General features: G+C 37.8%; 1 protein-coding gene across 1 annotated transcript in view; it reads left to right on the top strand.

The window, feature by feature from the left end:
- LOC125917394 (threonine--tRNA ligase 2, cytoplasmic) overlaps positions 1-24,701 on the top strand; it is a 63,053-nt gene that overhangs the window by 23,108 nt on the left and 15,244 nt on the right. Inside the window, exons 8-12 of the mRNA XM_049623602.1 lie at positions 2,287-2,365; positions 3,229-3,375; positions 4,213-4,311; positions 18,971-19,137; positions 20,006-20,168. Of these exons, the coding sequence (XP_049479559.1) occupies positions 2,287-2,365; positions 3,229-3,375; positions 4,213-4,311; positions 18,971-19,137; positions 20,006-20,168 (655 nt within the window). The remainder of the gene's footprint in view (positions 1-2,286; positions 2,366-3,228; positions 3,376-4,212; positions 4,312-18,970; positions 19,138-20,005; positions 20,169-24,701) is intronic.

Below are 24,701 nucleotides of genomic sequence, written 5' to 3'. Positions count from 1 at the left end.
CTCATGCAGTGATTTCCTGCCTCCACTATATATACTCCCCGTTTCCTGGAGTCCAAAGGTGTTGTTAGCTTTCATGCGTTAGCAGGATGTTCATGATAAAAAAGAAAGACAGTGTTAGGAACCGAAGGTAAATCAAGTGATAGGAAGAGGCAAGTGAAATCAATATCACCACAACTCAGTTCTGTTTGTTTAACATCTGGAGCCCCTATTTTATTCGTGTGGTTTTAAAGCTGCCTTGTAGGTAATTGCTGTTCCCCATTTCTGTGTGTTCTGGATGTCTGGCTGATGCTATGACCTTCATGGTCCAATCTTAGGAGATCTGGTATCAGAAAAACCCTCCACAAAGCATTTACTTTCCATGGTCACATAGTTACAGGTCTGTAGTTTCATTGTACTGTAAGAGAAGTCATCTCCCCTTTAAGCAAAGATGTGCTCAGTGCATTTCTTACATTATAATATGAACTCGTTGCCATTTGACATTGAAGTGGGATACCATGCTTGCCTCATCTTTGCTATTCTCCAGTGACCTGATAAGGTTTTATTGGTTATTACTTATAATTCAAATAAATGTTACTATATGCATTTTGAAGTTTAATACATGAAGAGATAGAAAAGACATGCGAAGTTTTAAAATTCAGGCTCCTAATACTTGAGCTCTTGTGGCTATTTTTTGAACCTTCCTTAGGTCAATATTGACACTTCTTACTCTGTCAATTTAATTTTTAGAAAATGAATTGTATTTTCTTCTACAGGGTTATTTTAAGATGAGCGTATTGAAGTCTTCCATGCTAATTAGGCATTCCTTCCACACCTGTGAGCTTTGATTTACCACTCCCATCTTGGGCAGAGAACAATAAAGCCTGGCCATTCAAATAAATGACATTTTCATATTTAAAGCATATTTATCCACTTTGGTGAATAAACCAGCCCCTTTATGTATTCATTGTAATTTTTAACTCTTTAACCAGTGAACTTTAAAAGTATTTAAAATTGGTTGGAATAGTTAAGGAAGAATTTACTTTCTTTACTAAATTTTCCTTAAATTAGTTGATGTTAAGTACCTTCCCTCTGACCAGTGTCATTAGTATTTTAATTTTTTTAAGTGTCTCTGTGCTTGAAAAAAAGTCTGTGCTTATTAAGGTTTGGGGGTCCTTCGTGGTTAGAGGTGCAAGTGAATCAATCCCCAGCAACCGCACCATGTGGTTTTTTTTATTTAATGTTATTTATTTTGAGAGGGGAGGGGCAGGCAGAGAGAGAGAGAGAGACAGAGAGAGAGAGAATCCCAGCAGGCTCCACACTGTCAGCACAGAACCCAACCCAGGACTCAGGTACTGTGAGATCATGACGTGAGCCAAAACCAAGAGTTAGATGTCAGAAGCTTCACCGACTGAGCCGCCCAGGCACCCCACACTATGTGTTTTAATAATGGTGTCATCTCTGACCTGAACTTGTGCCTGAGAGTTGCACTGAAGTCAGTGTTCCATTTTAGTAAACCAAAAGACAGTTAAGGCTTTTGTCATAACACCAGAGTACCTAAAAACAAATACACAAAAGACCCTTGAAATTTATTTATTTATTTATTTATTTACTTACTTACTTACTTACTTACTTATTTGTTTATTATTTATTGAACAGACCTTATTTCTCAGGGCAGATTTCAGTCCACAGCAAAATTGAGAAGGTACAGAGATTTCGCACATACCCTCTCCCCCACTCGTGCACAGCCTCCGCCACTACCAATGCCCCCCGTGGAGTGGCTCGTTAGTGACAGTTGATGGACCTGCACTGACCATCATAATCACATAGAGTCCAGAGTTTACATTATGGTTCGCTCTTGTTGGTGTACATTCTATAGGTTTGGTGAAGTTTATTTTTAAAGTATCAAGTTAGCACATTTTATATAAGTTGCAGTTAATTTTGGCTTTGCAGATCAGTGTAGAACAGGGAAATGGCTTTTTGATTTTATGACAGTGGAAGGTTTTCAATAGCCTTGGGACATGACATTGAAAAGTGGTGGGTGACTGCGTGGTTTCTGTCAGAAGATTCTGTAACTTTTTGAATTTGAGCAAAGGAGGCAAGACTGGGATCTGAGGCCAGATAAATTGCCTCTTTCTTCATCCTAAATTAAGAATTAAATTATTTTAAATTGCCCCCCAAGTTAAAAATTGCCTCAAGATGTACAAATAAGTAAGATCCTTCACTTAAAACATATGAAAACATGATTTGTAATGAACGGTCCAAAAAGCTATAACTGTGTCTGGGCATGTCTGAAATATTTCATTATAGGTGTGGTCCACTAATTGACCTTTGCAAAGGGCCCCATGTAAGACACACTGGAAAAATTAAAGCCATAAAAATTTTCAAGGTAAGCATTTATTTTTTTAATACAGCAAACTTAAGATAAACCAGATAATGAGGAATTTTCAATCATATCTTTTATAATCTGAGTATCACAGTATTTTAAAATACCTCATTATTTGATTTTTACAGAAGCTTCTTTTTTTAATGTTTATTTATTTATTTTTGAGAGAGAGGGAAAGAGAGAGAGAGAGAGAGAGTAAGCACACAAATTGGGGAGGGGAAAGAGAGAGAGGGAAACACAGAATCCCAAGCAGGCTCCAGGCTCTGAGCTGTCAGCACAGAGCCCAATGAGGAGCTCAAACCTACAAACCATGAGATGACCTGAGCCGAAGTCGGATGCTAAATCAACTGAGTAACCCAGGCACCCCAATTTTTACAGAAGCTTCTAAAAATACTGTAATTTTTGAAAATTAGGACCTTACATGTAGCTTTTAATTGTTTATTATTTAACATTACTATACATGGTACAGTGCCTTTCTTTCTCATATATTTTAAGATACTGTTCTGCACTTGATGACTTCCTTGAATCACCCTAGTAGTGTGAGCAAGAACATTTGGCTGGGATCTTCATGTCTCTGTACTGTATGCTGTTCCTCTCCTCTGTGGTTCAATTACTATTGGCCCCGCCCACCTTCCCCTTCCTTCTCACTATTCATTCCTAGAATCCATGGCAGACTCTACATAATTTTCTGATGTATTTGGGCTGGGGAGGTTTAATTAGAATCAGTTTAAGAGTCTTCCTGGTGCTACAAAAAGTCATCGTAAGCTATGTGGATGGCGTAGTGGAAAATTGTGCACAGATTTAAGAGTGGTTTTATTTATAACCAAATGTTTGGTATGTTTACCCAACTTTTGTTTGATGCTTAGAATTCCTCAACATACTGGGAGGGCAACCCTGAAATGGAAACACTGCAGAGGATCTATGGGATATCCTTTCCTGATAACAAGATGATGAAAACCTGGGAAAAGTTCCAAGAGGAAGCCAGGAACCGTGATCACAGGAAAATCGGAAAGGTACACCTGCATCCTAATCACTAGCAGGATGAGGACATTCTTTGTTGGCCTATGATTTAATTGTTTGGAAAATGGGATCTCTTCTTCCCTTGTCCTATCTTCTGTTTTGCTGGCATTCAGAGTTTGCTATTGCAACCTCATGTTAATACTCCAAATGTCTCCTCATAGCTTTCCTTCCTGTGTCTTTTATTACATTTTAAAATTACAGCTTTCTGTCACTCATACCATGATGTAAAAATAATGTTGTAAAAAATTGTATGTACTTAACAACATACTTTGTTTTGGGGGAACAGAGCAGAAAGACAGAATGAGATTTAAGAGTGTGTGGACCTGGGTTTGAGTGTCAGTTTGGCCACTTATGAGCTATGTTATATGGTGGGCCATGTGCTCACTTATGGAACTGCACGTGCTCGTCTCTTGCTCGGTGGCGTTGTAGGGCTGATGGGGAGGGCAGATGCTGTATGGTGGCAGCAGCATGGGGCAGGCATTCAGTAGTGACAGCCATGATGATGGCCACCGCCACGTGGAGCCTTCCCCCTGGAGTGAACATTTCTGATCTTTGGCCATGTTCTCTCCCCATGAGATCCACATTCCAAGATGCCACGTCAGAAATTAGGAGTGAATAAAAGGTGAATGAAGAGCTAAGTAACCATAAATATGAATTGTAATTTTACATGTGGTAGTAATTCTAGTTAGAGGTAAGTATTGAGGGGCTTTAGTTGTTAGAAGATGGAAGTCATAACTGAGTATAAGTCTCATTCCTTCAATGTCATATGCATACAGTAAATATTGATCAATGGCAATGAGATTTGAGATGCAGTTATTGTTTTAATCTAGGAACAAGAACTATTCTTCTTCCATGATCTGAGTCCTGGGAGCTGCTTTTTTCTTCCCAGAGGAGCCTTCATTTATAACACACTTATGAATTTCATACGAGTAAGTTAATTTTTAAAACATTTTTTTATTCAGCTCCATTGTACACTTTATTATTTTCCTATTTTCGTAATAAAATAGCCAAGCATTTTCATTAACTTTATTTTAGTAATATTAATAAGAATTTTGAACTAAAGAGAAATACTGGGTTGTACCTCAAAAAAATTGAAATAATTTCTGTATTTCCTAAATAAAATGCATTCTTGAATTTCAGTAAGTGCACCTATTGTCCATAAAAGTTTCTAGAGCATGAACAATGCAAAGATAAGAATTAGACTAAGTGTGGACTCCCTGGGAAGGAGAAGAAAGGAGGAAGTGTCCTATCTGGCACAGAATGCTAAATGATGAACTGTTGATTCTCAAAATGTGGTCCATGGTCTCCCTCCACCGTCCCTGACCCAGGGGTCCATGGTGTCCCTCACTGGTATGACTCCCAGGTAGCTTGGCACCTCCATCCAGAGCAAAGAATAAAGACAATTAGGTAAAATACCTTCTTGTAATAAAGTCTGTAGATGAGAAAGTCTTAAGTGTTTCTCTCATTTGAACTCCAGATACTGTTCAGTGATGATCCATGTAACTACTAGGATTATGTTTCCTTTCTTGTGTTTTTTTTCTTTCCTGTAACTAGTAATTACCTAAAATTTTCATTTACTCAGTTTTATGTCACTAACTTAGTTCCTATCACTAATTCATCCTCAAACTTTTTCTCAAAACTGCAAAACTCCTTACAGCATATTCTGAGTATTCAGGTAATCTCTCAGTAATTTTTGAAAATTTGGTCCCCTTTTTCCAGAATTAACTTGCTGCAAGGATTCTTGCCAACTGATGTCTCAGTACTTGTTTTCCTCATCATTCTGGCTACTCCCCTCATGTCTCTGCTATGTTGGTTCTCTTCTTCCCTGATCCCATGCCTTACTCTTCTTTCCTTATCCCTCTCCTTTGGGGAAGCACTTTCTTCAGCAACTTCCTGAGAAAAGGTTACTGGCATGAGCTGGTTATTCTCTGTCTGCCTCACCTGTCTCATCTCCATTCCTTCTTTTCTTGTTTTGTGTCCCTGGAGGCTAAGCTCTGTGGACTTTGTCACCTGGACTACATACCTTCCAGTAGGGATCAGCCAGTGTGAAGCCAAGGGAGCCCAGAGGGCCTGAAGAATCACTGAAGATTATCCGAGACTATAGCAGGTGGTGATGACCATCACAGCTGCTGTTTTGGATAGGCTGTCTGCCAGAAAATCAATATAGCCCCTGGCACCCTGAACTCTCGAGGTTGGTCATTGAGTATATGGAGAATAAACAGAAAGTCTCTGTGGTAGCCTGATAGGAATCTCTTATCTTTATAGATGTAAGATGCACATGGCTGATGATTAGGCCCAAGGCCTAATTGTATGGGCTGCAGAATTGTAAAGCCATTTAAATTCACAACCCCAGTGGTCTCTTATGCTAAGGTAAGGGCACTTTTGGGAAAGAGTGGGTCCTTGAATTTTGGAATAAGAATATTTGGCAGACACGGATGAGGCAGAGGACTTTGAACTCCCAGATACCTTTGTCTGAAGAAACTGGCCTTTCCATGCAAACAAAACAAAACAATAACAACAAAAAAATTCAGAAACTTTGCCTGTTTTTTTCTCTTGGTTTTCAGTTATATGGTCTTGCCTTTCCCATATTTGGTAATTTTTTATTATATGCTAAATACTGTATATAAAAATAACTTCAGAGGCTTTAGATGATGTCATCTCCTACAAGAACATTTACCCTCTGTCAAGATCGAAGCCTAATTAATCCATTCAAAGATGGAGCTGAGTTAGGGCTGGGCTTCCATTTTGATAAGACAGAATCTGCCTCTTATTCATCCCTGTTACTAGGGCATGGCCCTGTGGGGTTTCCAGTTGACAGTCTATGGTTTCTTCAGCTCCAGAAAACTGGAGGAGGTCCAATTCTGCTCTTCAAATGTGTTCTACTGTTGGCTAAGCAAATGATTGCACATCTCATCCAATCACTGCATTGGCTCAAAATCTAATAATATGTCATCTGAATCAGGTCTAGGTATAGATGAGGGTCTTTGGGTGCAAAGTACAGATTACCAAATGCAGTTCTGCTCATCTTAAGATCTGTGAATTAAAGGGACAATTGTCTCTGGGTCAACCCCACCCTAACATTATAAAATGATGATAGAGAAATAGGAGGCAGTACATATTGCCATTCAAAAAGGGGCGCGGGAGAGTAGTTGTCACTGATCTGCAGATACCCTGACAACCTACTTGTTCTTTCTCCCTGGTCAAAAAGTGCACTTTGGGTAGGACTTAGTTTTGTCTCTTCCTGGGTTATGGTTCTGCCCTTTGAATCATCCTTCCTTTACCATGAGCAATAGCCCATGCAGACCTCTGAGTAGCTTTCTCAGTGTTCTCAACCTGTTTCTTTCAGTAGGACTTTGGGCATCCCAAGGCCTCATTTCATTTTGTGCTGTCTCTATCCATTTTACTCTAAGCCAGGACAATTCCTTTAAAAACTTTGTGGGGTCTTTTATATACATTTGTAATCAAGACTTCTATAAAAACCACAGCTGTGCCTCTTTATGAACCAAATTCTTCTCTACTTAAGGCTGCCTGTGAGGCTGCTGCAAGACTATACACTTAAGATTCTTAAAAGCCTTAATGCTTAGCTGACAGAGTCTACAAAGCACCATCTTAAGACTCTCATTCAGATCACTGTAGATACTCATTCAGATCACTGTGAGGTCTTCATAAATGGCACACTTTATACCCTCAAGAGCTTTACTGTAAGGCCATGCTTTATTGGCTGTACGCTGTATTTTATTTTTGTGCTAAAGCCATTCTTACCTTATGAGTCTTTTGCTGGATGAGTCTGAGGACGCAATAGTTTTATTTTTGAACCCAACAGGTCCTGGCATTTTGATATCTCCTCTCCAAAAATAGTACCCTGTTTAGTTTTTGTCTCTCTTGTATTTTATCGTAGGCAGCTCTAAGTAGTCAGTTGTTCCTTTGTACTTTCTGCCTAGACACATCCCTAGCTACAGTCCGTGAATTCTTTGGGTACTCTTTCTGTTTTTCATTTACCTCAGGTGATGGTGTTACCAGTTTTCTGGCACCACAAGAGTCCCCTTTTCTTCATCCTCCAATATATTTTCCTCGCTGCCCTTCAAGTTCCCACAGGCTCTAGCCACCCAGCTTCTGCCCACCACCTGGTCCCAAAGCCAAGGCTGCCTGTTTTAGGTTGCTATTATAGCAGCACCCACAACCAGAACAAATTCTGTTCTGGCTGTCTGTCGCAGCATAACAAAATATCCCAAAGCTTAGTGGCTTAAAATGGCCATTTTTTTTTTCATTGTTATCTCTAATGGTTCCAAGTGTTAGACTTAATTGCATGGTTCTTACGTTGAATTCCTTATATGGCCACATTCAGGTGGAAGCTGGTGCCAGAGTTGCTGATTGGAGGTTCAGTTACATTTGTTAAAATGCATAAATCTGAAGCATACAGGTCAATAAATGTTCCCATGTGTGTACATCTACACAGTCACCACCCAGATCAAGACATAGAACAGCTCCATCCTATAAGGTCCTCTTGGGTCTTCCAAGTCAATACCCACCTCCCCTCTTTTCACCTGGGATAATCTTGCTGATTTCTGTCTACCATAGATCAATTGTTCCTGGTCTTCAAAACTTCATGTAAATGGACTCCTACAGTATTAGCTATTTATTGTGTTTCTGGCTTCTTTTGTTCAACTTAATGTCTGAGAGTCATCCAGGTTTTGCATATAATTATTTTTCTATTGTTTGAGGTATTTCATTTTGTGAATATAGTACAGCGTATTTATTCGCTCTCCTGTACGTATACATTTAAGTTGTTTCCACTTTGGAGCTATTTGACATGAAACTGCTATGAACATTTTTGTACATGTCTTTTGGTGGGCACGAGTACTCACTTCTCTTGGGTATATACGTGGAAGTGGAATTGCTAGGTTGTAGAGTGTTATTGACTAATTTAAAAAAAATTTTTTTTTCAACGTTTATTTATTTTTGAGACAGAGAGAGACAGAGCATGAACAGGGGAGGGGCAGAGAGAGAGGGAGACACAGAATCTGAAACAGGCTGCAGGCTCTGAGCGGTCAGCACAGAGCCCAACGTGGGGCTCGAACTCACGGGCCGTGAGATCATGACCTGAGCTGAAGTCGGACGCTTAACTGACCAAGCCACCCAGGCGCCCCTGTTATTGACTAATTTAACAAAATGCTGAAAAGTTTTCATGTGGTTGAACCATTTAATGTTCCTTCTAAAATATATGAGCTGTCACTTACTCTACATTCTCTTCAACACTTGGTATTCAGTTTGTCATTCTGGTTGGTACCGTGGAATTATTCTGCATTTCCCTGATGAATAATGATGTGACAACCTTTTCATATGCTTGTCGGTCATTTGGAATCCTCTTTTGTGAAGTATTTTGTCAATTAAAAAAATTGGATTGTTAGTCTCTTAATTATTTTTAGGAGTTCTTCTGTATTCTGATATGAATCATTTGCTAAATGTACATATTATGAGTATATTTTTTCAGGCTACAGCTTATTGTTTCACTTTCTTAATGATGTGTTTTCACCAACAGTTCTCGTGTTTAACAAAGTCCTGTTTTGCTTTTTTTTTTTTTTCCTTTCTGGTTAGTGCTTTCATGCTGTGTTTAAGAAATCTTTACCTATTTTGGAGTCATGAAAATATTCTTCTTTTTTCCATTCTAGAAGCTTGGTTGAATTTGTTTTCAGACTTAAGGACATGATCTACCTTGAATTCATTTTTAGGTTCTGTGCAGTAGAGGGATCAAGGTTCATTTTTTCCATAGGGTTAGCCAGTAACTTCAATACCATTTATTAATACAGTAGAGTCTTTGTCCTAAACTGTATAATCATATGCATATAATAGTCATTATGTATTTCTGGATATTTATTCTATTCTTTTGTCCCTTTGTTGTCTGTCCTTGCACTAACACCACACTGCTTTGATTACTGTACTTATTTTAACTATATTTTAAGTCTTAATATCAGTTTAATTTTAAGTTTTTCAGGATTATTTTGGCTATTCTAAATTCTTTGTGTTTCCATATAAATTTTATATGATGCTTATCAAGTTTCTAAAAAATAACTGCTGGAATTTTTATTGGAATGTCCTTCACTCTATAGATTAATTTGTAGATAATTTACATCTTAACCACATTGAGTTATGAACATGGAAATTTTGTCAGTTCATTTAGTTATTTTCCTTCAGCAATGTTTTTTAATTTCTATTTTAGAAGTCTTGCACATTTTTCATCAGGTTTATGCCTAGATATTTGATTTTTTAATAGAAATGGCAGAGAAACAGATAAAAAAAGGTGCTCATCATTATTAGTCATCAAAGAAATGAAAATTAGGGCTGCAGTGAGGTATAATTACATGTCCACTAGAATGTCCCCCTCCACACACACACTCCCCATGGCCAACAAAACAAAACAAAAACAAAAACAAAAAAAACCCTGAAAACACTAGAACTTGGCAAGAATGTGGAGAAATTCTAACTCCCATTGCCTGTATGCAAAATGGTACAGCTACTTTGTAAAAACAGTTTGGCAGTTTCTTACACAGTTAAACATATGCTTAACTGTGTGACCCATCAATTTCACTCCTGGTTATTTACCCAAGAAAAATAAAAACACATGTCTATACAGAGACTTTGAATGTCCATAGAAGCTTTATTTATTGTAGCAAAAAAATGGAAACAACAGAGAGTCTCATCAGCTAGTGAACAGATAAGCATAACCGTGATATGTAATGGACTACTCCTCGGCAATAAAAAGGAATGGAGTACTGATACATGCAACAAGAAGGAATAATCTCAGAGGTTTTATGCTAAACCAAAGAAGTCAGAGGCCACATGTGGTATGATTCCATTATATGAAATTTTAGACATGGTAAAACTATAGTGATAGGAAAGACAATTAGGGGTCCTGGGGACAGGGATAGGGGGTGACTACAGAGGATCTGGAGGGAACTTTTTGATGTGATGGAAATATCCTATGTGTTGATTATGGTGGAGATTACATGACTGTATACATCTGTCAAAAGTCATTAAGAATCATGTACTCAAAATTGGTGAATTTTATTGCATATAAATTATACCTAAATAAAGCTATTTTGTAGTAAAACATATATAACATAAAATTTACTATTTTAACCTTTTTTAACCGTATGGTTCAGTTGTGTTAAATACATTTATATTGTTTTGCAGTTATCACCACCATCCATTTCCAAAACTCTTCTCATCTTGCAGAACTGAAACTCTCTAGAACCTTTTCATCATTGCATAATGAATCTCTGAACCCCTTAAACAATGACTCCCCATCCCCACCTCCCCCAGCTTCTGATAACCACCATTTTACTTTCTGTCTCTATGAATTTGGGTATTCTAGGTAACTCATGTAAGTGGAACCATACAGCATTTGACCTTCATCAAGCTAATTTTTTTAAAAGTCTACTTGATATTAATACTGGCAAAACTGCTTTCTTATGTTAGGGCTTGTGTGATATATCTTTTTCTTTCCTTTTATTTTCTGCCTATTTCTGTTTCTATATTGAATGTACATTTCTTGAAAACTAGAATATTGTTGGGTCTTATTTTTTTGTTCAGTCTGATCATTTGTGTCCTTTTTTTTTTTTTTTCTGTACCCCTTCTCTGTGTCTCACAGTCCTTCAACAGAGATCCAGTTCTGGTTAATCACCAGGCAGTAGAGGGTGTACATGTGGGGCAGATTCTCATTCACATCAGGCCACCTCAAGGGCCATTGGCCCGTCCAGTGTCAACAGAATGTGGCTTGGTGCCAGGTCCTGTCAACTGTAGCCAGAGTAGTGGCGTAGGTGATACTGAGCATAGTGCAGAAACACTCCATCGTGTGGGGCCATTTTTCTCAGAAATAGAACTGTTGCCTTTCTGTGGAAGGTCATGCAGGAGGGCATATTATTCCCAGTAAGAAGGAAATTCCAAAGTTTCTGAGTCTTTGATTCTGGGGTGAGATGACCTCCACTTACGTTCAAGCTAAGGTGGGTGAACGTTTGGATGTATATTGGTTACTGACTGTATGGAAAACTGATAGTAAATAAATAGGGACATCTTGTTGTTACCCTACTTGAAACTCTTCCCCCCTGTATTCAGGAACATGTCTATCAACTGGTTCTCTATCTTTCTTACTTTCCTTAAATTTTTTCATTCTAGAATTTCATACAATAAAACTCATACTTTTTCAACAAATGTGCAGAATTGTATTATCATCACAATATTCAAGATACAGAGCAACTTCATTACCCAAAAAATTTCTGTTATGCTACCTCTTTAGAGTCAAACCCTTTCTCCTTTGATCAAACCATTGATTTGTTCTCCATCCTGAAAATTTTGCCATATAAACAGAATCATCACTGTATATAATCTTTTGAGACTCGTTTCTTTCCCTCAGGCTAATAAGTATATTAATGGTAGTCTCCTTTTATTATTGAGCAGTATTCCATTGTATGGACATAACACAGATTCCTTAGCTGAGGGACATTTGGATTGCTTCCAAATTTAGAAAATTATGAATAAAGCTGTTATAAATGTTTATGTACAGGTTTTTGTATGAATATAGGTTTTCATTTTACTTGGGTAAATATGTAGGAGTGTGATTTCAGGGTCATATGGTAAATTTATGTTTATCTTTAGAAGAAAAATCATGGAGTAGAAGGGAGTGGCTTCTCTTGTTTTTTATTCTAATAACCCATTTGGAGAACTTGTGCTTCCTGTTGCCACAACCTTGGATTCAGTGGATTTCCAAACCAAACTTGTCTTTGCAGACATATAAGATATCAAAACATTTAGCCCTGTGCAGGGAGAGTCCTGACAGTACACTCAAAGGATTTAACTCTAGGGAATCTAGAGAAGAAAATATTTGCAGAGGTGTGGGTCCAGTTGAGGTAACTAAGAAGGTAATGTAGAGTACCCAGGGATTACCAACATCAGGCTCCCTTACCTTCCACCCCTAGGCCCAAACAGGTGAGGAGAAAGTGTTCCAGAACTTAGAGAGAGCTTGAAGTGTGAAAGAGAGGCTGTAACTGGAGATTACAGCCAGAGACAGAATAAACCCAAGGCAAGGAAGAAGTAGGAAAGGAGGGAGTAAATACCCTGACCACTCTCTTCTCCTACCCTTGGGATCCTTTTGGAACCTCTCCTTGGTCAAACCCAACTAGAACTCAAGGCAAGTAAGCCTGGTGATGGAGTCCATAGAAGTCAACTTTGGGGAACACAGAGCAGAGCAGAGAAGGGAGGCAGATATCCCAGGATGGGGTGGCTCGGGTTTGTAAATGGAGAAAAACCAACACAGCCCAATCCCTTTGCTACTGGTGTCCACTTTTGTCCTTTGCTTGCATGAAGTTATTTATTTCCTCACACAAAGTCCCATCAGCCAATGTGTCATTTACATCAGTTCAGTCTCAGCAAAAATTAAAATGTGACATTAGCCACCATCAGTGTTCTTCATGTATTCAGAGAAAAGAAATAATTCAGTGTAATAGTTCCAGCCCTAGGCTCTGTAGATGGACACAAGGCCTAAGTTAATAAATCAGAGCTTCCTTCCTCCACCACCCATTCCATATTCTCCTTGTCCCGCCAATATCTCAGATGGACAGAGCATTTCATTTGGTGAATGCATTAGTTTCACAGAGTGCCTAACAAAGCACTGTAACAGAGTGGCTTAAAACAACAGACATGTATTGTCTTGCAGTTCTGGAGGCCAGACGTGTAAATTAAGGCATTGGTGAGCTATGCTCCCTCTGGAACCTGTGGGTGAGTCCTTCTTCCACTCTTCCCAGCTAGCAGTGGTTTGTCAACCATTGCTGGTGATGCTCAGCTTGTTGATGCCTCCACCCCAGCCTTCACATGGCCTTCTCCCTGTGTGGCTTTGCATCATCTTCCTTCTATATGTGTCTGTTTCTGTCCAAATTCCCCCCTTTTATAAGAACACCAGTCATATTGGATTAGAGCCCACTCTAATGACCAAATCTTAAGATGATCACCTCTGTAAAGGCCCCGTTTCCCCAAAAGTCCGCATTCTGGTGTCCTGGGGTTAGGACTTCAGTGTGCCTTTCTTGAGGGACACCATTCAACCCATAACAGTGGATGACCCAAATTGTCTTCCCACAGGATCCAAGCTCTTCATGATCCTCTCTTATTTAGGTTACCAGGGTTTGCCAACTGACTATCACTGTTAGATGTGGAAATGCTTAAGGCTCCTCACTGATTCCAGACACAGCCCTTATTCCGTTGTTTAACAGTAGCACAATCCTCCTCAATAATTTGAGTCAGTCATCCTGGCCAGAAGAGCAAGTCATTCTTTGCCTTTTGGTTAACTAGCATAGGGGACCCCAAATGGGCCAGGGACAGTTGCAAATCCCAACAGAAGTATGTCTGGGATTTTTGGTGAAAGCATTCTTTCCTTGGGAACTAAGGTACCTTACTGAGAGATTCCAAAACTTTATGGATAAAGAAAAGATCCTACGTCTCCTGAGAGAGAAAGCCATAGACATAGGACTAGGTATCAGAATGGAATGACATTTTCAATGGAACACTAAAAAACAGAAGACAAAACAATGCCTTAAAAATATTAAGCCTAAATGGGTCTCCTGGGTGGCTCAGTCAATTAAATGTCTGATTCTTGATTTCAGCTCCGGTCATGATCTCATGGTTTGTGGGATCAAGCCCCTCATCAGACTCCATGCTGGCAATGCAGAGGTTCTTGGGGTTCTCACTCTCTTCCTGTCTCTCCCCTGCTCTCTTTCTCAAAATAAACAAACTTAAAAAAAAAAGTGAAACCTAGAAATCTATACCCAGCTAAAGCAGACTTGCTTCTGGGATTCTCCCATTCAGTTTTCAGCTTCCCCAGGTCTGCCAAGGCAATTGTTCATCTACTTTACAGATTCTTAACTATATAGCTTTCATCTCTCCTCCTTTCCCCTTGACCTTGTAGATTTTTGCTTTTATAAAAATTCTGTTATTTTAGTGTGGCTTGGGGAAGGAGTCATTTAAGTGGAATTTCTGTAGTTTTTATGATGAAAATTGCTGGGAAGCATTGCTCTGTGGCCCTGATATTTAGGTGCTTTCAGGTAGCCAGATCACCAGGTGCAGGTAGAGATTCAGTACCTTCAATGGCCTGAAACTAGTATTTCAGGATGAAATATGATTTTTTTAAATCAAAACTTTATTTTTAAAACAGCTTTAGGTTTGCAGCAAAATTGAGAGGGAGGTACAGATTTCACATATACTTCCGGCCCCTACACATGCATAGTGTGCCCCATCACAACAGCCCCCCCCCCCAGAGTGATGTATTTGTTACATCGATGAGCCAATATTGACACATCACAGTCACCCAAAGTCCCTCATTTACATTAGGGTTCTCTCTTGGTGATATATATTCTATGGGTTGGGCAAATGTATAATGACATGTGTTCAGCATTATGATATCATACAGGATTATTTCCATTGCCTTAAAAATATTCTTTACATAAGGAATTAATTTTAAAATTAGGACTGTTTTGTTAACATGGAAATATACTAAAATTTGATTCCTTAGTTCCAAACTAAAAGTTTTCTTCACTTCCTTTTCCCACTTTATGTCAGACAAATGTACCAATGTTTCACTTATTAAGTGGCCTCCCTTGATATAACATATTTAAGCTTCTCTGAAAGCTCAAAAAGGGTCAAATGATTATAGTATTTTCATCATCACATCATTCCTTGCTCCATTTCCCACCCCACCCTCCCCCACCATCCGTGTCTCTTTTATGTTAGGGAGATAATTTCCAGTGTGCCATTTTATGTGCTCTGTCGTGACATGTATTACAATTTTGACTGAAAAACTCAATGTGGAACCAACAAAGTGGACATAGAGACGCTTTAGATAGCAACTTCTACCTCTCCTATGCAGGCCCTCATTAAACTCTAATAATGGAATTGTATCTTTTTTCATCTGTCCCCCACCAGAGGACAATGGTGAACTGTCCCTACGGATGGCACAGATAGGATTGTTTTGCTCACTCTTGCTACCCTGGCAACAATGCCAGACCACAGTGGGAACTCAATCAGTGAATAAGCTGCTATTTGAGACTTTGTCTTTGAGTAGTATAGTTGACACACAATGTGACATTAGTTTCAGGTGTACTACATAGTGATTGCACAAGTTTAGACTTCATGCTAAGCTCACCACAAGGGTGGCTACCATCTAGCCAATACATTGTTATTACAATATCATTGACTATATTCCTTAATGGTGCATCTTATTCCTATGACTTATTCATTCCACAACTTGAAGCCTGTATCTCTCATTCCCCTTCATCCATTTTGCTGTTTGTGAGATTTTTATACAGGCATTCTGAACAGCGCAAGTGTGTCTCTTTGGCCAGCATTCTGATTGCCTGGTCAGGACCTGGGGGAGGCAGGGTGCCATCACTGGCCATGAGATACTCTCCCTATAGTGAGGAGGCCACATTCAGTTACTGCTTTCTCACAGATAATGGAAGTTTCCCTTAGAGGCCTGAAGTAAGTCAAAGACATGAAACATTTTTAAGCTGGAAGAAATCATGATCTACATTGGCTACATAAAGCAGCAGCTGAGTATAGGGCTTCCTTCTTTTTTTTAAATTATTTATTTATTTTTAATTTTATTTTTTATTTTTCAAAAGTTACATCCAAATTAGTTAGCATATAGTGCAACAATTATTTCAGAGTACATTCCTTAGTGCCCCTTACCCATTTAGCCCTTCCCCCCTCCCACAACCCCTCCAGTAACCCTCAGTTTGTTCTCCATATTTATGAGTCTCTTCTGTTTTGTCCCCCTCCCTTCTTTTATATTATTTTTGTTTCCCTTCCCTTATGTTCATCTGTTTTGTTTCTTAAAGTCCTCATATGAGTGAGGTCATATGATTTTTGTCTTTCTCTGACTAATTTCACTTAGCATTATACCGTCCAGTTCCATCCACACAGTTGCAAATGGCAAGATTTCATTATTTTTGATTGCTGAGTAATACTCCATTGTATATATATGCCACATCTTCTTTATCCATTCATCCATTGATGGACATTTGGGCTCTTTCCATACTTTGGCTATTGTTGATAGTGCTGCTATAAACATGGGGGTGCATGTGTCCTTTTGAAACACCTGTATGCTGTGGATAAATGCCTGGTAGTATAATTGCTGGGTCGTAGGGTAGTTCTATTTTTAGTTTTTTGAGGAACTCCATACTTTTTTCCAGAGTGGTTGCACCAGCTTGCATTTCCATGGATGAAATATGATTTTTAATCTTCAGAATAAGCGATCAGGGTTTCTTCAGGAGACCAGACTGAGCTGTAGACTTCTCAACCAGCATGGCTGTATTCTTTGCCAGCACTTGATATTCTTTACTCTTTAGAGAAATAAATTGATGAAATGGTATGAGATATATTTTTCCCCAACTTTTTCTTTTGAAAAATTCAAATCTACAGAAAGTTAAAGTGCAGTACACTGAACATCCATGTATCTTTCATCTAGATTCATCAATTTTTAACATTTTGCCAGTTTGCTTTATCTTTCTCTTACATGTATGCATGTGTGTATAAGAAAGACAAAACAATACATATATTACATGTGTATGTTATAATATATAGAGATGAGGCATGTAGATGGTAGTAATAATTGGTTTTTGCTAAACTAAGTAAGCAGTAGACATAATGACATTCCCTTCATAGGACATAGTTAAAAAAATTTTTTTAAATGTTTACTTATTATTGAGAGACAGAGACAGAGCATGAGCGTGGGAGGGGCAGAGAGAGGAGGAGACACAGAATCCGAAGCAGGCTCCAGGCTCTGAGCTGTCAGCACAGAGCCCAACGCAGGGCTCAAACTCACAAACTGCGAGATCATGACCTAAGCCGAAGTTGGACTCTTAACCAACTGAGCCATCCAGGCACCCCTAAGACATACTTTAAAATCATTCCCAAATACATGAATTGTGAACATGAGTAGCAATTGTACCCAGAGTGGTTTAAAAGTCGATTGATCATCATCTCTGAGCCAAGCTTTAAACCAGTCTCTAGTAAAAACAAATAAGCAAACACACCAACAGTTCTTCAATTTTGGGGACCTTGTTTAATCTGAATATATAGAGGTATCTGACATAGCCACAAAATAATTAGTGCTATTTGTTATAACCTATACTTTTGTTAAAACTTTCTCATTTAGTAAAAATGAAGGCTAGGTAAAGCAGCTTACTGAATGGCTGACACCCAGCTATCCACGAGTGGCTGAAAAGATGCTCTGCCAAAGAGTAACAAATAGCATCCTTTTAAGTGTTAGTAATTTTAAAATGTCATGTTTTAGACTTTTTTAATTGTGAAAAATATTTTTTTTACTTCATTAAAATATGGTGGTCTAGATTTGTACCAGGTATTTCTTAAGTGATTAACAGATGGTAAGAACCTAGGAAACCAGCAACAAAGGTCATCTGATTGCTATCCGGAGGAAAAAAAAAAAATTAAAATAAGTACTTCAGTTGACTCTCTTTTCCTGTCCTCAGTGATTGAAGTAGGGAAGCCATTTACAGGGAGGGAGGGAGAAAAGCCAGTTCATGACTTTATAGATTTCAACCACTTCATGTGATAAAAATTAAAATTCTCAGCTTCATTTCTATTTAAAACTAAATAGATCAGAGGCACCTGTGTGACTCAGTCAGTTAAGCATCCAATCTGAATTTCAGCTCAGGTTATGATCTCAGTTTGTGGGATCAAGCCCTGTGTTGGGCTCTGCCCTGACAGCCTGGAACCTGCTTGGGATTCTCTCTCTCTCTGCTCCTCCCCTGCTCATTCTCTCTCTCTCTCTCAAAATAAGTAAATAAACTTTAAAAAATAATGATAAAACTAAATAGATCAAAAGTAAATTTTCATGCAATGTAGCATTCAGGCTTATTGAGTTATGAAATTATTTTACCTCTTCAGTATAGAAAAAATCCTGCTGTTTATCTAGAATGTAGCAGGATTTGGGAGTTTGTAGTTATATAAAGCTTATATATACATAATAATATAATATATAATAGTATATAATACATATAATAGATGTTATATGTAATTATATATAATTTCAATTACTAATTTTCAAAGAATTAAAACATGGACTATATGCAGTTTTATAATATAAAATAAAGATACTTAATATGAAAATTATACTGAGAGTACATTAATCTAACCTTCATGACCCAGAGAGTACGACACCTAAAACTGAGGGCACCTTAACCAGGAATTAATATAAGATGCAATCCCAGGGGTGCCTGGGTGGCTCAGTCAGTTGAGCATCTGGCTTTGGCTCAGGTCGTGATCTCATGGTTCGTGAGTTCGAGCCCCACTCGGGCTCTGTGCTGACAGCTGGGAGCCTGGAGCCTGCTTTGGATTCTGTATCTCCCTCTCTCTCTTTGCCCTCCCCAGCTTGCACTCTGCCTCTCCCTCTCTCAAAAATAAATAATAAACATTAAAAAAAAAAGGATGTAATCCTAAGTTAAAAATATTTGCATCTAGTGTTACTTCGCGTGGAATTGTGATCTGTTGTGCCACATTTTAACATTCAACGCATTTATCTTAAAGGAGGAATATCACCAACGTAACTTCACAGAGGTGCTCTCTCCCAACATGTACAACAGCAGGCTCTGGGAAACCTCAGGCCACTGGCAGCATTACAGTGAGAACATGTTTACCTTTGATATTGAAAAGGACACTTTTGCCCTTAAGCCCATGAACTGTCCAGGGCATTGGTGAGTATTAAAAGTGAAGCAAATCTGGGGCGCCTGGGTGGCTTAGTCGGTTAAGCATCTGACTTCGGCTCAGGTCATGATCTCACGGTTCATGGGTTCGAGTTCCGCATCAGGCTCTGTGCTCACAGCTCAGAGCCTGGAGCCTGCTTTGGATTCTGTGTCTCCGTCTCTCTCTCTCTGCCCCTCCCCTGCTCGCACTCTGTCTCTCTCTGTCTCTCAAAAATAAATAAAAATGTTGAAAAAACAATTAGGTTCAGTGCCAAAATAATGGCACATTCCAGGTGTTCTTGGAGCCTGAGGGCAGACTGCCCAGCCCTGCCTACGGAGGTGTCCAAGAGGGCTTCACTTAAGAAGTAGACTTTGAGGGGGCGCCTGGGTGGCTCAGTCGGTTGAACATCCCACTTTGGCTCTCATGTTTTGTGAGAGGTCATGCTCTCATGTTTTGTGAGTTTGAGCCCTGCATTGGGCTCCACACTGACAGTGCGGAGCTTGCTTGGGATTCTCTCTCTCCCTCTCTCTCTCTGCCCCTTCCCCACTCACTCTCTTTGTCTTTCTCCACATGATTAAACTTACACACAAAAAAGTAGACTTTGAAGTAAATTGTACACAGTAAGTGGAAATTCATTGGGTGAATAAGAATATGGAACAGAATTTCTGGAAGAGAGGACGGACAGGGTCCTTTCTCAGAGTACTGCAGTAATATAAATTCAAGGTTCAATAATTCCTAGAATTTGTTTTTAAGCTGGTGATCTAAGAACCAGAATAAGGTGTTTAGAAGTCTTGAGGCTTCATTGTAACTTATTATTTAGATAATTACTTAATCTTTGCTGTGCTAAGTACAAGCTATGTGTCGTTGCGTCTTTTCTAGTTTAATGTTTGCCCATCGTCCACGATCATGGAGGGAAATGCCTATAAGATTTGCTGATTTTGGAGTTCTTCATAGGAATGAATTGTCGGGAACTTTAAGTGGCTTGACTCGAGTTAGACGCTTCCAGCAGGATGATGCCCACATCTTCTGCACAGTAGAGCAGGTAAACAGTAATACAGGATGAAGCATGGTTGGCATAAATTCAGTGTGTTGCCTTGGACACATCTCTTAGTTTCAGAGTTGCTGTAAAATAAGATCTTTGGTCTTGTCTCTGAAGTGTCCTTCAGATCTAACATTTTGTGATCCTCTAATTTGGGTAACAGATCAGTAATCTCTAGTCATGAAATGTATTATTTTTTTCTTTAAAGTTTCCTCCAGTTTTATTAACTTAAATACACTAAGTGAAATATTTTAAGGGATTTGGTAGAATTTTGTGGTTTTTTGTTTGTTTTTCAACATTGTGTAGAAGTGAGAGTTTACTTTTTCAGGTTTTCAGGTCACTTCAAATAAAAATTGTCATGAAAAAGGCCACTATCAAATGATTTGACCTAATTGACATTCATAGAACACTTCAACCAATAACAGCAGAGTATACATTCTTTGAAAGTGCACACAAATTACCAAGATAGACCATATTCTGGGACTTAATAAATTCTCAACAAATTTAAAGGGATTCAATTCACACAAAATATGTTCTCTGGTCACGGGAGAATTAAAGTAGACATCAGTAACAGAGAGCTATCTGGAAAATCCTCAAATATTTAGAAAGTAAATAACACACTTCTAAATAATACATGGATCAAAGAAGAGATCAAAGAGGAAATTAGAAAGTATTATATATCAAATGAAATGAAATACAATACATCAAAATTTATGGGATGCCATTAAAATGATACTTGGAGGGACATTTGTAGCACTAAATGTCTATATCAGAAATGTGTATATCAATGACATCAGCTTCCACTTAATAAACTAAAAAAAAAAAAAAAAAATCCCAAATTACATCAGAAGTAAATATTAGAAAATAACACAGAAATCAGTGAAGTATAAAAAAAGAAAAACAATGAAAATATCAGTAAAAAACAAAGTCTATTTCTCAGAGAAGATCAATAAAATTTATAAACTTTTAGACTGATCAGAAGAAAAAGAGAAGGTACAAATTAAAAATACTAGAAATGAGAGACATGGCATTATTTCAGGTTCTATAGATAGTAAAAGAATACCAAGTCAATATTATGAACAATTTTATACCAGTAAATTTGACAACTTAGATAAAATGGACAAATTTCCTTGAAAGACAAACTACCAAACTTCATTCAAGAAGTAGATAATCTGACTAGCCCTGTGTCTATTAAAGAAGTTGAATTGGAACTGAACAGCCTTTGCACAAAGAAAACTTCAAGCCATTATGGAATCACTGGTGAATTCTACCAAGCACTGGAAGAAAAAATAATACCTATTCTTCACATTCTTGCTGGACGTTAACAAAGACCTCCCACATACCTTATAGTATCAGTGGAGTATCATGTGGGCATAGAATTCCACCCTCATCTGGCAGTAACAAGGTGCCTCCCTGCTTGAGTGGTGTCAGGGAAGGTCTAGTGGAAAGATAGGACTTTTACTACCACCCTACAGTAATGAGGACACGAACTCAATGTGGTCAGTAATGGCCACAGTAACAAGATACTCCTCCCTGACAAGGTGTTATCAGAGGAAACCTAGTGGAGTACCAGAAATCCTACTGTCACCAGCAGTCATGGCCCCCCAGTGGGAAACCTAGACCATCTATTCCCACTTTGCAGTAACCAGGAAGTATTTCATCCTCTAGTTGGAGTGAAGTCTGTGGAAGCCAGCTAAAACAGAAGGTTTAAATAAAATTAAAGGTCTTATACTGCCCAAACTTTAAATTTTATAAATCAAAAGTCAAACATCATGCCAAGAACTAGGAAAATCTCAACTTAATGAAAATGGACAATCTATGAACACTAATGTGGAGATGACGAGGATATTAGCATTATCTCACTAAAATATCTCATTTAAAGGAGCCATCATAAGAATGCCTTAGCAAGCAATTACAGACACACTTGAAACAAATGAAAAAAAAAAGTTTCAAAAAAGAAATAGAAAATCTCAGGAAAGAAATAAGAGATCTAAAGAAGAACCAAATGGAAATCTTAGAAGTGAAAAATATAATAACTGAAATAAAATAGTAGATGGATTCATGAGCAGAATAGAGGGGACAGAGAAAAAAAAATCCGTGAACTTGAAGACAATCATGGAAATTACCTAGTTTGAACAACAAAGAGAAGAGGCTGAAATAAAAATGAACAAAATTTCAGAGACTGGTGGAACTAAAACAAAATGCCTAATATTTATGTTACCAGAGTTCTGGAAGAAGAGGGGAATAAGGATGTAGGTGAAATGTACTCAAAGACATAATGGCTGAAACTTCCAACTTTGGCAAAAGACATAAGCCTACAGATTCAGGAAGCTGAGAAAACTTCCAAAAGGATAAACCCAAAGAAATCCACACCAGGGCACATCATAGCCAAATTTCTGAAAACTAATGATAAAGAAAATGTTTGAAAGCAATGGGAGAGAGATCAACATTATCTTTAAGAAAAATTTTTTTTGCACAAGAGGAAATTTTTTATCAAAAACCATGGATGTTAGAAGGAAGTGAACAACACTTTTTAAATGCTGAAAGAACTGTCAACCCAGAATTCTGTATCCATAAAAAATATCCTTCAGGAATGAAGGGGAAATCAAAACCTACCTTAAAATAATGGCTCCAGGAAGTACTCTAAGAAAGATAAATATATTTCCCTTTGCCTTTTGAAGTTTCTAAATTATGCTTGATGGTTGAAGCAAAGATTATAACACTGTCTGATATGGTTCTCAGCATATGTATGAAGAAACATCTAAGAAAATTATACTATAAATGGAGTAAAGGGATGTAAGATTTCTGTACTTGAAGTGATAAAATAATGACATCAGTAAACTGTTATGTAATATCTAGAGAAACCACTGGGGGAAAAATATACACAGATAGATATATGCTAAAAATAGATAAATAAAAATGGAATTCTAAAAAATACTAAATTAGATGATAGAAAGGCAGGAAAAAGAAAAGAAAAATGAATAATAAGACAGTACAAGAAGGAAACAATATAAACAACAAAAAAGACAAACTTAAGTCCTAACATATTATATTAAATGTAGATGGTTAAAATAATCTATTAAAATGGAAATATAATTTCAAAATTTGTGGGGCACAGCAAAAGCAGTACTAAAAAGTTAATAGCATTAAATACATGTATTATAAAAGAAGAAAAGTCTCAAATCAATATCTAGACTCCCACTGCAAGACCTAGAAAAAAGGAAGGGCAAAATAAACCCAAAATAATAAGAAGGAAGAAATCAATAAAGACAAGAGCAGAAATCAATGAAATTGAAAACAGAAAAACAATGGAAAAATTAATGAGTTAAAAACTTTTTTTTAAAAGATTAACAAAATTGGCAAACTTCCTTCAAGACAAAGAGAGAAAAAAACTGGGAAGACAGAAATTACCAGCATCAGGAATCAATAGGGGATATCACTAAAGACCTTGAAGACATCAAAAGCATAATAAATGAATGTAATAAACTACTCTACATAAATCAGCTCGACAACATAGTTCAAATGAGCTTACTGCTTAAAAAGTACCAACTACCATAAAATCACCTGATAGAAATAGATCATTTGAAAAGCTTTGTCACTATTAAAGAAATTGAATTTATAATTTTAAAACTTCCCCAAAAGAAATCTCTAGGCTCAGATTTTTTCACTGAATGCTATTGAACATTTATAGAAGAATTAGTACCAATTCTGTATACTCTGTTCTGAAATAGAAGAGAAAATACTTCCTGGTTAATTTTATGAAGCTACTTTTAACCAATACCAAAACCAGACAAAACTACAGACCAGTATCCCACATGGATACAGATGTAAAAGCCCTTAACATAATATTAGCAAATAGAATTCAACAATATATAAAAATAATTCCACATCATGAGCAGTTGAGGTTTAGCCTCCAGGGATGTGAGGCTGATTCAGTGTCACAACACCTGTCAATGTAATCCACCATATGGCAGGCCTATTCATAGGAATGTAAAATGGTACAATCACTTTCAAAAACAGTTCACTAGTTTCTTAAAAAGTTAAATGCACACCTCCTGTATGACCCAACCATCTCACTCCTTTTTTTTTCCCCAAGAGAAAAAGAAAGCACACATCCCTACAAAGACTTGAGCACAAACATTTATTGTAGCTTTATCTGAAATAGCCACAATATAGGAATAACCCTAATGCCCAATAACAGGTGGAAATAAAAAGAAACTGTGGTACAATGGAAAACTACTAAACAAGAAGGAATGATGTAGGGGCACCTGGGTGACTCAGTCAGTTAAGCATCTGGCTCTTGATTTTGGCTCAGGTCATTGTCTCATTGTTCCTGAGATTCAGCCCTGCATTGGGCTCTGTGCTGACAACAGAGCCTGCTTGGGATATTCCCTCCCTCTCTCTCTCTGTCTCTCTCAAAATAAATCAATAAACTTAAAAAAAAAAAAGGAATGATTTATTGATACTTATAACACAAGTGTATCTATCTCCAAATAATTATTCTGAGTGAAAAAAAGCCAGACAAAAATAGAGCAT

Source organism: Panthera uncia, unplaced genomic scaffold, assembly GCF_023721935.1.
Source record: "Panthera uncia isolate 11264 unplaced genomic scaffold, Puncia_PCG_1.0 HiC_scaffold_179, whole genome shotgun sequence".
NCBI classification, from domain to species: Eukaryota; Metazoa; Chordata; class Mammalia; order Carnivora; family Felidae; genus Panthera; species Panthera uncia.
This window is presented reverse-complemented; position numbering and strand designations above follow the sequence as displayed.